Consider the following 15236-nt stretch of genomic DNA (forward strand, 5'->3'; position numbering starts at 1 on the left):
TGAACAAAACCATTCTATAAATTAGGGCGCTTAAATGCAGCAAACAAGACATTATTTCGAATACAATCCAAAGATTTTTGTCCACAAAGGATAATTCAACAAAATTTCCACTAAAAAATATGTGGAATCATTACATCGAAGAACACAACAATTGTACATACTCTAGAGTCATCAATAAAAAGGTTAACCTATATTAATGTGTCGCTCACCTCTACATTAATTAGTTCGGCTACCCGAATTCCCATTTGGGTTCGGGCTCGGGTTCGAGCCTTCACCGCTAAAGATTCCCCATTTCCCACCAGAAGAACCGTTTGGACCTTGATTAGGTGAGTTTCCTCCAACCCTAGTTGAACTAGATCCGCTTCCTTTCTTATACCTATTATCTTCAGCAGGTCTGCCACCACCACCACTTGAATCGCCATTATCTTTAGAAGGGCGGCTAAATATTCCATAACTTGTACCTGTAGAAGAACCAGGACCACCAGTCGGATGCGGTAATTTTGGCTTAGAAATGTCATTTGCAGGTGTACTAGCCCCGGTTCTCATCCCAGATCCAGGATTCAAACCAGATTGTGATTGCATTCTTTGGCCATGAAGATTCGGCCTTGTTTGGATTGCTTCTTTTGGACCAGAACTACGTGAAGGAACCTTTTCGTCCTCTTCAACATCAAAGACGCCATTCAATTCGCCATCATCATCCTCGGGCAACTCTGATTTTGCAAAATCTTCTATGGAAATTTTCTTTGCTTTCTTTAACTGGCCAAATTTGACATGCCTGGCGACAAGATAGGCTGATTTCTCTCCTTTTGATACACTTTCAATTACTGAAAACTCGCTGATCTGGATAAGAATGATTTATTAACTGAATCAAGCAGTTATTAGCAAAAACAAAAAAAGGAAAGTGCAAGCGTGTGTGTATATACCAGATTTGAGACACGTAAGATATAGCCTCCGAATTCGTCACCTTCTTTACCCGACGGCGTACTCTGTTTCTTTTTGTTATCGAGAACTACCGTACACTGTTTTGAATCAATAATCAAATCATCCACCAAAATACCCTCTATTTTCTTCATTATATATTTATATCCCTAATATATTTTTACCCAAATACCTGATTTTCAATAACCTATATGAAACAAGGTTATTTGGTAATAACCACTTGGTTATTCAAATAACCCTAGATCAAACAAGGCCTTATCTGCTAACACACAAAATGCAGAGTTTGATGTAGGTTTTATTTTCAAACAATTTGTTTTTAGGAGAAATAAGATGACAAAGTGGATTATTTGGGTAAGTGACTAAACTATGTTTTGTATTTAATATTTTAAAGTAAGGGTATTTTAATATTTTAAATTGCTGATTTGATTAATTAAATGATTGATGATGGGATAAGAGGTTATTTGGATTAAATTCAAATAATCCTTCATCAAACAAGGTCTAGTTGTCAACGAGAAAGAGTTACAAGAGACTATTGCATTTACCAAAATCTTTCCACCATCATAGAACAGACACTAACAATAAAGTACCTTCACACGATAACCTTTCTCCATTAATTTCTTAGCTGCATCTGCTTTCATCTGAAGATCCTTTTGTTCCTGCAAAACACACCAGCCTTTTCATCTCTGCTCAACTGTAATCAAAACATTATATTTTGCCCTAGATTTCAGTGATGCTACACCAGATATAACTTTCATTGTCTGGAACTAAGTAAAAAAACTAAACTAGTTGTATTTTTCTAAAATTCATGGCTGCTATACATGGCATGACTTGTATTTCACTGGTCTGATTTTTACCATGGTTTTAATGAAATTTACATTTCTTTTTGAAAAAGAATAATTAAGTGAAAAAAACTAGACCAGTTGGACAATTATGCTCATGTGGCTTCAAACTGGTGTGCTTACAAGGAACAAAAGATGATGACTTTCAATTATCTCATGCTTGTAAGAAATTATTCCGCAAAACATGTAAACAGAGCACTAGATCAGGAACTTACAGCTTTAACAGGAAATCGAATTTCTTTGCAAGCCCCAGTTTTCAGAGTATCTTTGGTCTGCATTAGAAAAGGAAACATATAAGCATTTATATGATGTATGCTATAAACTCAGCTTAAGTGGGTTATTTTAGGTTCTGCTACACCTCTCAATCTTGGGGTGGGACTGGGTTTGTTTATTGTATTTGTATAAAAAATGTCAAAGCATAACAAATGAACCACACCCCTCTACCGATGGAAAATAATCAACAAATTACAGTTTGAACATCTATTAATATATTAAACTATTTACAACTGATCAAAGGGCTCCTAGAAAACAAAATCAAATCCATTATGTTTATCCAATGTAACAAGTCCATGAATAAATTTCTGTAACATTAATAAACAGGACATCTTTACTTATTATTGATTGAAGTATTTGATACCCATGTTAGGCATACATTATATAATCATCATGTTGAATTACTATCATGTAATTTCTTTTATATCTTGTTGCACATATATCCAAAAGTGAAAGTAAAACTAGTGCGATTACAAGCTAAATTGTCCAAAATGACAAACAGATACAAAATTGTATGTTCATCGTCTTACTTGTTACCGAAATAGCCCTATTTGTTCCACAAACATGAAAGAACACATCAATAAAAGGTAACCCAAATACTTTTCTAGATCAAGAAAAAGAAACATGTTTTCATTCATTTATAGTTTTAACATGTATCCTCCCCTAAACACAGTTCAAAGAGTGATGCAACAAACAAATACTGTACCTTGTTCTCCTTCACACGCACTTTATCCTTCGTCTGTTTGGCAAACTTCTCTCTGTTATAGTCCATAATTTTGCAGACAGGTGGTTTACCATTTCGTTGAACCTACAAGTAAGAAATTAAATCATGAAAAGGCAAAACATACATGTTACTACAGTGATTTCACTAATTAATAAACAAAACAAATGAAGTTCTAAGTATCCAAAGAGATTAACCTCAACAAGGTCTAGGTTCAACTTCCTAGCATTCTCTAAGGCTTCTCTTTTAGGCATTACATAATGCCCTGCAAGAACAAGATAATTGTTATTCAGAACATCAACTTCAATTTCAAGCAATAATACTTAGTAAGTAATATAAACCTTCATCACTAACAAGCCTAATGAACTCAGCAGTAATTTTCTCATTCAACCGAGGTTCATCACTCTCTTCTTCTTTTTCCTTCGTCGGTGCTCCCTGATTGTTTGGTTTCTGTAATCAATTAGATTGCAAGAATATTTTAAACACAAGAGTAACATCATGAACTTTAAACGATGAGAAACAATTACCTTAACCTGAGCCGACAAGAATCTCACATTACTGTAGAAGAAATCATGTGGAATCCTCCGTTGATCAACAATACTTGGAATCCTGATAACCGAAGGTATATTTCTCTCAGCTAAACCTCCAGGAACTTGGAAATACCATCGGCGAAACTGATTTGAAATGTTGTTAAGCTTTGATTGTTTGATCCGGCATAAAAAGGCCATGATTCTCTTGAAGTTGTATGAAGATCAAATCGAAAGCATTATCTTGTATTTGAACGATTTCAGATTCAATAAACGATTGAGAAAACGGGATATCGATTGAAGAACAATTTTGCGTCTTCCTGATGAAGCCGTACAGCGTTCTTCTTACATTTTTTTTTCCTGTTGTCTGAAATTCTGAATCTCTCGTGACTTTATTGGGCCACCAAAGGCCTGTTTGTATGGGCCATATAAGGCCCAATTAACTTTCTCTGGAGCCCATGGCCGGGTGATTTCAATAAATACAAAACTATTTCAAATATTGTTTGAAATAATTGTTTTCATCAAATAATCTAAGAGAATTAAACATTTTTCCAAATAAAATATAATTAATATAATTAATATGATTGTTTAGTATTTTATATCTTATCGAAAATGTATGTATATGACATATTTACCGTATTTTGATTTTGATACATAAAAAAAAACATATTTATTTAAAAAAAAAACAATTCAATAGGATTACTACATAAACATGACAAAAACTCAAAATTAAAGACACCTATCATAAAATAAAGTCTTTTTAAGAATTCAACATTTTTTTATCATAAATTAACAAGGTTAAAAACTAAAATTAGTTAAAAAATTAGAATTAACCTAAATAAATATAATTATAAAATTTTCAAATTAAACTAAAGTAGAGACTAGAAAGAGAACTCCATAACTGTTTTCTTCAAACGTAATTGCATCTATAAATTTTTTTAAATTGATAATACACTTCATGTTAGATAATAATAATGATTTGAATTTACATGTTTTAATTTAAAAAATATATTTTTATAATTGAATTAACTTAAATCTAGTTGAAATAAAATAAATTTATTAAGTTTAGAGATAGAATAAATACTTTTTAAAATTAAGTCTCAAATATGTTGGGAAAATGAAATAAATTAACTAAAATAAGTTGATTCATTAAATGTCCGTTTGAATATTACTGAAAATTTCAATAATGTATATATTTATAATTATTTATAATTTATAATGATCTTGAAATGTAGATTAAATAATAATTATTTATAATTTCATTATATATATATATATATATATATCGGTGTACATTTATCGTACCAATAATTTTAAATTTTTTCGGTATATAAAAAAATTGATATTTTCGATATTTTATAGTAGAATATTTTCAATATATTGATAATATTGATAATTTTGCCACCCTTATATAAGAGAGATAGATATAGTTATTGAAAAATTAAAAAAAAAAAAAAATGATTTTTAAAGGACAAAGTAATTTCATTAAATCAAATTTTTAGAAGATCAAAAAAATCCAACAAAAACAATATTAATTAAGTAATAACAAAGTTCATTTATTTGAAATAAGTTAATAAATAAATATAAAAAAAAAACTAACATAAAAGAACAAATAATCCAAAATTGAAATAATATATAAAGGAAAAAAATGATTATTAGTGATATTTTTGAGAAGGCAAATATATATATATATATATATATATATATATATATATATATATATATATATATATATATATATATATATAATAAAAATTAATAATTTAAAATATGAAGTATTTTAGTATTTTTGTTAATGAATTATTTAATTTGATAGATGAAAAGAGAAGTAAAATAATATTTGATATTTTTTAATTATTTGAATAATACAATACCCTATTACAACTAATGTGAAATTATTGCTCCTAGTTAGAAGAACTAAGATTAAAACGGATAGGAAATTTCATTGTGGCTACATTGTGAGACATGACACCCACTAAATATGTGACACCATTATTTTGACTACTCAACTTTAGAAATATTAAGAATATTTGAATTGAGACGAATATAAATGAAAAAATGTTATTAAATTTATTAATATATTATTTCACTTAAATCAACGTTCGAATTAAAAACTTAATAAAACTAAATGTTTTAAAATAAATTTATAACTCAGATCCAACTCCAATTATAAGTGTTTCAAAACATCACTTATAAATGAAGTTACATATAAAATCATAGAACTTAATGGTATAACAAAAAGTTGTAATAGAAACAATCTTTTAAATAAAGTTGTCACCATGTCATATGTAAATTTGAGAAATTGTGAGGTCTCCATATCGGATACATTATTTTAAATTAAAAACAAATAAGTTATAACTAGATTCTTATTTACATTTGAAATTGGATAGTTTCATTAGTTATACCTAGGGATGGCAATGGGGCGGGGAATGCAATTCCCATCTCCGCCCCATTTTAATTTCGGGGATTTTTTTAATACCATCCCTGCCCCGTTCGGTTTTTTTCGGTTTCGGGGAATCCCGCGGGGTACCGTTAATAATTTTTATTTAAAAAAATAAAAAAAATTATACAATAAAATTATATAAACGGATTTTTTTAATATAATATATATTGTAATATATGAAAATTTTTATATTATTATAAAGAAATAATTTTAATACCTTTATAAAATATAGTAAATAAATAAATATATGGGTGATTTAATATATTTATGGTATTCGGGGCAGAATCGGGGTGAAAACGGGGTGAAATCGGGGCGGGTCGGGGCGGGGGACACAAATACCATCCCCGCCCCATCCTTGTTCGGTTTCGAGGAAAAACCGTCCTAAACAGGGCAATTCGGTTCGGTTTTCACGGGGCGGTTTCAAATTGTCATCCTTAGTTATACCCGCACATTCATCTCCATATGTGTTTCAATCTGGCGTATAAACAATGAATGTTTTTACAATTTGCATGTCGTCGGGTGCTTTTTATGAGAATTAATTAACACCCAATATCGCAAGATTATCGTGTCACAATCATTTTTGTAAATATATATAATTATTAGCGTTGCCGGCCAAGTAAATTAATGAATAGAATCCATGAGTCAATTGTGGTGTGAAACGAACCACAAATAATCACATTTTAATGAAAAAAAACATCACTTTCATAAGCTGTGATATATTGTGAACCAAATCTGTTTTAAGTCTAGAAACATGAACGGGTGATAGATAATGAATTATTGCTATTTTAATATAATATTAAAAATTTATTTATTCCACCGTCGTCTTTTCAAAGGTATATATGTATTAGGTGAATTTGTAATATTTTACCCATTTTTTTAATTATTATTTCATATAGGCAGTGGACCATTAAATTGCTTTAGGCCTACACAACGTTGTGGTGGGGTGGGGGATTATTTCTCATAATTATAAAAATAAATAATAATTATAAAAAAAGAAAAAAAAAATCATTTGGGTTGATCATGTATATGAATTATTTACCAAACAAATATTTTCTCTTCCTTATATTAAATATAATATATACACAACTAATCAACTATCCAATATAATAAAGAGATAAAAAAAATATATCAAATATGAATTAGTTTATATACAACTGAAATTAAGAATCCAAATTAAAAAACTAAAAAGAAGTTTCCATGGATACATTGAAGCAAGCAACGGTAATATTAATGTCTGACATTATCCAAAATTTTCAAAGGTTGAAATTAAAAAAATAAAAATAATTAATTAAATAATTAAATAAAGAGATTCTATATATAGCAGGTTGTTGACGATAAGATATGAAGGATGGTGATGGACGGGATGACGTTTAAGTACCGTAATTACTTTTTTTTTTTTATTTATTTATTTATTTATTTTTGTAATTTCTTATATTCAATTGGAGGACCCAATTTTCAGATTCATAGTATTTTTCTCCATTTTTTCTAATCACATAATTATAATTATAATTATGATTATGACCATATATATATAATTTTTTCTATTACCTAACTTAACTAGCCTAGTCTAGTCTTATCTAACTATTTTGAATTTATCTTTAATACACCGGATTTTTGTTCAATCACATAAACATGTTTTGGTATAAAAGTTTGTCAACTTAAAATGTATAAAATCTACATTTATATAAACCACTAATTAAATAAAATAAAATAAAATTGAAAAATCAATATTCGAAGAGATAATTTATCGGTTTAGGGTTAACTGGTTTTAGCGGTTTCAATTAATTAATTTTTTACCGGTCAAATGATTCAATTTTCGGTTAAATTAATTTTTTACTAAACCCGATAAACTAATTTAATTATATATTTATAATTTATATTATTATTATTGTTGTTTTTAAATATTAGTTATATTATAGTATTTAATAATTTATATATATGAATTATTTTTAAAATTTAAATTATAATCTATATTGAGTTGTTTAAAAAAAATAAAATTATAAAAAAATAAATTAAAAATAACTATTTTTTTTTTAATATTTAACTTAAAAAATTGAATTACCGTTTCATGTTAAACCCGGTTAACCGATAAAAACCGTAAAACCAATACTAAATACGGATTAGTTAACCGATTTGTAAAGTAAAATGCAGTAACCAATCCGAACTGGTCAACCAGTTGAACCACCCTAATTAAATCCTATACATGAGTCAAAATTTTTAAAATAAATATTAATAACAATTATTTTAAAATTTTAATTTTATAATCATTGTTAAAGGTTCATATATATATTATATATGTGTTAGTTTGGAAGTTATGTTTGTCTTTTTTTTATCTTGTTATCCAAGTATTGGAATTGGTCGAGGTTATGATATTAAAATAACTAAAATGTATTAATATATATATATATATATATTTTTTTTTAAATAGAAAATATTTTAATATTTTAATTAATAATTTAATTAATTTGATTAATGATAAAATAAGTGTAAAGATATTGATGAATTACTTAAAAAATTATTCAAATATTTTAAAATTGTTCTGAGTTATTAGATTAGTTAAATAATTTGGTTTAAGTTAGAATTACGAAAAATTGAGTTATTGTGAAAAATAATTTAAAATATTAATATTTAATAATAAATTGTTTTTTAAAATAAAAAATATTTTAATTAATCATTTGATTCATTTTACTTTACTATTAATTGATTGAGTAAAAAGAAAAGAGTAATTAAAAGATAATAATATAACTTTTTTGTTACAAATTTTAGGTTTTTTTATTAAATTAGAAAAAACAATTAATTAACAAACTTTTCTTAGATGTTAAAATTTATCAAATTTGTTTTTTTCATGAACTTTTCACTTAAATATTTTCATTTATTTCAATTTTGTTACGTTAACAATTATTAGATAACTTTTTTTTAAACATACTAAGTTAGCATAATCTTTACGGCCATAACAATTATAACATGTACTTCAGTTTAGATATTTTAAATGAAAATCAAAATAATTAGACAATTAAATGTAACTATACAAGTTCTAAAATATTTGGATATACTTAATAATAATTAAAAAATGGGTTGAGTTTTAGATTAGTAAAAACACGTAGATCTGTCTCTGTCTCTGTTAATCCTCGTAGTAAGGTAGAAAGTTAGTATGACCCTCTATATCAATGATTTTCGCTCCATTTAGAAGTTTTAAATAAGAATCAAACCTATAATTTATGATATTTTAAGAATCACTATTCCTAATACTTGAGCTATCTTAGTTAGGTAAAAGATAATTTTTTATTTTTTATTTAAAAGTTCATGTATATTAAAAATGAAATAAATCGTTTAAACACAACGACAAAGTATGACATGAATTTTTTTTTTTACTTAATAAATTATCGAGCTCGTAAATCTTCGAGAAGAACGATTAACTCCCCGACAAACTCTACTGACTTTCCTGAACTAATCTCAGAAAGCGTCATAATAATAGTATTATGAATGATACGCATTAGACGACTACGTACGATCATTAAAAGTTCGACGATTTTTCTCCAACCAGATAGTCCACCAACAAATAATTAGAATGGTAACCCAAATATGTAAACATTCCATATCAGCAACATAAATCCAAACTTTTCAGCAACTACTTAAAGACTCGGGTATCACTCAATAAATCTCAATAATACTACAAAAAAAAAAGACTCCAAATATTAATCCCATTCAAAAATACAATTCAATTTTTTAGTGAGACATAAATCATTATTACTTTAAAAATTAATTTAGCTAGACTTTTAAAGATTGGAAAGAGTGGTCAAATAGTAGTAGTCAAAGGAACTAAATAAGTAATTAGTTTACAAAACAGATAAACACTCATGATTATGTAGTTTTGGTGGAAGTAATCCTGAGACAGGCTTCAACTAAGACAACATTAATCTTTCTCTCCCCCTCCCTTTCCTATTTTTCTTCAAGTTGACTAAACTCTCTCTCCTCTATTTAGGCGTTGTTTGCTTTTCAACTAAGGAAAAGACATTTATAAATATTAATTATTAATTAATAATATGACATAATTTCAAACATGCTTAGCTAGATATGTCTCATTGCAAATCAAGTAGGTTTAATAATTTATTAACAATAAAATTAAATAAAAACTCAATCAAAGATGTTTCACTTATTGACCAAACTAGGGCTAACATGACCGAGATTTGATTCATAATATACAAAGAAGACAGCCCATGATCATGAATAGATAAGAAAATTAGGGTTCCTACATTTATTTTAAGGGGGAATCCCTTCATTTTTTCATGGTATCTTTTGTCATAATTTTATACATGAATTTATTTTTATTTGAATATTTTACTAGGTTAATAAGTCTAGCTATTATGAAGTGAATCGTAGAGAGACGATAAATCCGTTGGAATGAGGGTGGATTATCGCATTTGGGATCCACTATTACCAAAGGTTTATGTGTCTCTCACAGTAAGGGATAATGATAATTTTTTTTAAAAATTTTTACTCTTTCATGTGAGAAGGCACATGAGTCCTTTGATAACCTAGGATCCCAATTGGGATTATTGACCTATTCATCGAAAACCTTTAACAAGGCTTATCATTTGACCTGAATTTGATTCCGACAGCTGGGATAGATCTCATAAGACCCGCCACTATTATTAGTAGGAAAGCCCTTTGTCATTTTTCTTCGCTAAAGTTCAAGTAATTAAGCAATTTCTATTAGCGTCGGACCTTGAATCGAGTTTATCATGTCATGTTCAGTTTCCATCAACGCCTATCTTTCTGGATAAAGATTTAAATATTTATATAATGATCATTTATAATTAATCTTATTGTGTTCGATGTGTTTCAATTGTGTTTACTGACACTTTAAACACAAAATTTGTTGTATTGTTTTTGTAATTATACCTAAACAACGCTTGTTTATATATCATGTTATATTTCTACTTAAAAAATAAACTTTGTAGATGTATAAGTTTATATTTATTATTTTCTTTCTTAAAATATTATAGTCCTCAAACTAATGAAGCATTTTTAAAATATTTTTTTCCTTTAAATAAAGTTTTTCCATTAAACTTCTAATTTCACATATTTTAATCCTTAAAAAAAATCACATATTGCCAAAATTTCAATAACTAAAAATATAAAGAAATACTTACTGGTCTATATATAACTATATAGGTAATATTACAAGTGTTTTTTTTCTTTCTAAAAGTCTTAAATTTGAAATTAAAAACATTTAAGTTAGATGAAATTATATTATTCTTACCGTACGAGATCATGTTAACTTTTTAAATATATAAATAAAATAATAATAATATCTAATTTAATGAAAACAATAAACGCTATTAATGGGGTACAAAATTGTAACATTTATAACAAAGACTTTTACATTCAAAATTAACAACTGGGATAATTGATATATCGCTTTCTTTCAATAAATATGTGGATCCCATTAAAACAAATGCAAAATAAATAAATAATAATAGTAATTAATGATTCTCTTTAATTGGTTTCATTTCATTATTTCATGTTTATAACCATAAAAAAAACACTAACACAAAAAACAATGATTTTGTTTTGTGTGACATGAACTTAATTATATATATTAACATTAGAATTTAAATTTTAGATATAAATATTATTATAATGTGAAACATTAAAAAAATTTGTGCTACACAAATTTTAAAATGGACTATTTTCAGCCCTAATCATTATAATAAAAATAATGAACAAAATATATATAAGAAACATTAAAATATAATAAAAGATTGAAAATACAAAATTAAAAAAGTTAGCAAGTTTTTTGAGAATATATACAAAATTACCGTGATTCACTATTGTCACGTAAAAGTCATGAAAATGTAACTATAATAATCTTGAAAGATAATATCAAAATTATTCATTTTTTTTTTATCGAAGAGTCGTTTGAAGTGGGGATTGATCAACAGATGAACTTTGTTATCTTAGGAATCACTTGATTGAAAACCATAATTGAAAACCATACATTACTTATCCATAACTATCCCCTTTTCAATGACCAAGGCAAACCTCCAAAATATCATTGATTTGATCTAAGCATAACATATTCATTTTTCTAAAGTAAAGGTACTTAAATGATTCATAGATTATGTATATATTTACAAAATACAGTGAAAACTCATAAAAATCAGTTCAAAACAAATTATGACAAAGAATATTATAAGTTATAATCATGTTACATTTAAAAACAACATTAAAAGATCATGAACAAATTACAATCACACAAGTGAAATAAGAGACTCACAACAAACAAAACCGATCGTACAAAAAAACTTGAACCGGGAGGTACTATCCAGTATCAACTTTATTGAAACCAATCTATTATCTCTTTTTTAGACGTAACTAAACCTAAGAAGTTGATTTCTCAATCGATATCTTCAAACGTTGTATCTATTAATTGCTCATTTGAAGTACATTAATGAATCATTCCAAAAACATTGAATATTGCATTTTTGCCTTAAATATAAAATTATTAACAAATACATTTTTAGATACTACACCAAAGCAATTAGTCAGATACTTGACTTAATCATCCCAAAAATTATACTTTAAAGAAGAAAATCTCCAAAATCATTTAAATACATTGTCATATCAACCATTAAACAAAAGTTGTACTCAAATTCCAACTGGTTTAGGGTTTATCTTTCTTTCTTTCTTTCCACATAATTTATGTAATTAAAATAGAATTTATTTCAACTCATAATTGACCGGCAATGGATATATATGGATAGCAGGTTTTTTCTTCTTATTCCACGTGGCACATTATGGGCTACATAGTGAATATGCATGACATTAAAAGAAAAGGTAAAATTGGTCCCACAAATTATTTTATTTTGTTTGCAATGTAACCCATGAACTTATTGATAATGAACAAAGTAATTCATCAATCCAATCAGAAGATGCGAGTGTCCTTTTGTCAAATACTATTATTATTATGTTAGGTACAATAGGACATGTCTCTTGGATCTATCCTCTTATGCATCCAAACAAGCCTTATCGAGTTTGTTTTCCGGAGTTTGAAAGAATTCTCCACACTTCAATTAGTCCGTTTTTAGTAGAAATCGAACTTGAGATATTCAATATCTTAAATAAAACATTTTCCATTTATATAATACAAATTTTCACTTTGCCCACTTCTCAATTCACATTCACCAATTTTTTTTAAGGTTTTAGAATGTCCAATTCCGTAACAAGTAAGAAAAAATTGTCTAATTTTGATTTCATCCTAAGCAACGCTTTTATGTCACGTTTCTAAAATAGTGCACGAATTAGCCATAAATTAAATTCTTCATACAAGTGGGGGTGACATGAAAGAAAACGACAAGACAAATAAAAGTCGCGTGTAGAGAAAATGAAATGACACGATGATATCTCGATGAGATGATATGCACATATGAACACACAATAAAGGTGAAAAACAAGTTTGGGAAGGGTTAAAAGTTTACTTATTCTCTGTAAATTCAAACAAAATGATATATTTGTAATGGTAAATAGTAAAAAGTGAGAAAGGGATGTTTTATTTTAACTAGTGTCATAAGTGAACAATTTAATGAAAAGGACAATGAATGGTATAGCCCACATTGATTGGTACACTTCAAATGCAGTGAATGAATGTCTTCTGCATAATAGCAATAATGGACACAATTTCCTTTTTATTAGAGCCAAGCAGTAAACGCAGCAAGCGTGTGATAAATTGTTCTTTTGCTATTATTATTAACATGTACTTTCGAGCCATTTATTCGTGCTATGAGTTGTCGCGATCGTATCTAATTGTTGTCGGGAAAAATATCACCTTACAATAGTTGTAACTTATACATTTTTGACTTAGTTTAGTGCACAAAATACACGTGAATAGATCCTACAGCTTTATGGCGTCGTCGGTTCAGTGATTTGAAATTTTGAGTTGTTGGATCTCTTAATATTGTTGTTTCGTATTAAAATTTGATTTGTCTAGTTTCGATTGATAGAGAATTCTAATATACACGATGTTAGGTATTCAAATCGAATGGACGACCACCGACGACAATGAGAGTTAAACCAACTTAATTCATTTAATTCTTTTCATTTTTTAAGACCAAAATAAAGATAAAAAACCTTTTACTTTTTTTTCTTCCAAATATAAGTTATGACATAATTAAACATAAGGTACAAACTAAATAAAAATAAATCAACTCATTTAAGAAACTCAAAATGAAATGCTTATAGCAAATTCACGCAGACATTCAAAACTCGGTGAGTTGGGAACTTCATCTTCATGACTCATTTTTATTTAATCTTGTTATTGAGAAGATTCTATGTAACATAGAGAAAAATATTTAATACAAAACAAATTATGACATAATTTATGATCATTTTTTTTATAAAAAATACCAAAATAAATATTACAACAAATAGAGAAACTCTCTAAAAGAAAAAATAATCAATTCCATTATACTTTCAAAACACAAGTGAACCGGGACAAACTTATAGTCTTTCTTTTCCAAAAGATTTTCTTGCTTTCACATTTTTTTCCTAGTTTTTTCAAGATTTTTTTTATTTGCTCGTCAATCGGCTCTCATCTACATCTCGTTCCACTCGTAGATATACCTCGATGTGTCATAAACTTGTTTTCATGGTGAGTGTACATGACACATTCTTGCACTGCCTCCTATTAGAAAATGAGAACTTCTCTTCTCCATCAGAATCCCTTGTTACCGAATGAGGAACCACCGGATCAAGATCCTCAAGTTCCGCAAGAGTTATAGGTCGGGCGCTCTCATTTGTTATCTTTTACAATCAAATCCATATGTACTAATCTTGAACTAGCAAATTAGATTAATTTAACCTTGGTTTTCTAGAAATTATGTCTATATTAAAATGAATTGAATTTTCAAATAAGAACTCTTTACTGGAGAAATAAGAATTTGGAAGATCTTATTTCAAATCTTATAATTTGAAGCTTTTTATTGTTAAAATTATATAAAACAAGATTTTGTCCTAACGATTTCAAACGCCATTAATTTATTATCTACATGACATTTATAATAAATAAAAGTTTAATATCACTAATTTAATTACTGAATTTCAGCGAATGGAGAGTTTTAACTAACGAATTTCAAATAATTGATAATTCAATTTTTTAATTCATTCCGTAGTTAAATTAATGACATAAATCTTTTATTTTTTATATATAAATTTTACATAGATAATAAGTTAACAATGTTTGAAATTGTTCAAGTACGTTTTGTATAACTGTAACACTAAGTACCCTAAATTGTCATGTTTAAAATAAGAGTTTCGTAATTTCAATTGGCCTAATAAGTAGTCCCAAATGACGTTTATTTTTTATTTTTTTGGAAAACAGCTTAATGCCATTTCATTAAAAAAAACCCAAAAGAGGGAAAAAATACAAAAGTTTAAGATCAGATCTAGACAATTTCTAGATTTGACAATGAAACAATAATTGAATTACAGACAAT

The 15236-nt window shown here is 27.3% G+C and overlaps 1 protein-coding gene across 1 annotated transcript; it reads right to left on the minus strand.

Moving 5' to 3' along the window:
* Nucleotides 1-94: 94 nt before the first annotated feature.
* Nucleotides 95-3659, minus strand: LOC124914477 (translation initiation factor IF3-1, mitochondrial). The gene is made up of 8 exons (XM_047455034.1): nucleotides 3300-3659; nucleotides 3114-3222; nucleotides 2970-3037; nucleotides 2758-2859; nucleotides 1994-2050; nucleotides 1527-1595; nucleotides 924-1019; nucleotides 95-840 (listed from the first exon to the last, which is right to left on the minus strand). The coding sequence occupies exons 1-8, from the start codon at nucleotides 3498-3500 to the stop codon at nucleotides 217-219; spliced, it is 1326 nt and encodes a 441-aa protein (XP_047310990.1). The 5' UTR covers nucleotides 3501-3659; the 3' UTR covers nucleotides 95-216.
* Between the last annotated feature and the right edge of the window lie 11577 nt (nucleotides 3660-15236).

Source organism: Impatiens glandulifera, chromosome 9, assembly GCF_907164915.1.
Source record: "Impatiens glandulifera chromosome 9, dImpGla2.1, whole genome shotgun sequence".
In the NCBI taxonomy this organism is placed as follows: Eukaryota; Viridiplantae; Streptophyta; class Magnoliopsida; order Ericales; family Balsaminaceae; genus Impatiens; species Impatiens glandulifera.

Coding starts and splice junctions, on each gene's coding strand:
- LOC124914477 (XM_047455034.1), bottom strand. CDS start 3,500: ATGGCCTTTTTATGCCGGATCAAACAATCAAAGCTTAACAACATTTCA. Junction 2,051..2,757: donor TGCGTGTGAAGGAGAACAAG/GTACAGTATTTG, acceptor TTTCTAATGCAG/ACCAAAGATACTCTGAAAAC. Junction 1,596..1,993: donor TTCGATTTCCTGTTAAAGCT/GTAAGTTCCTGA, acceptor TGTGTTTTGCAG/GAACAAAAGGATCTTCAGAT.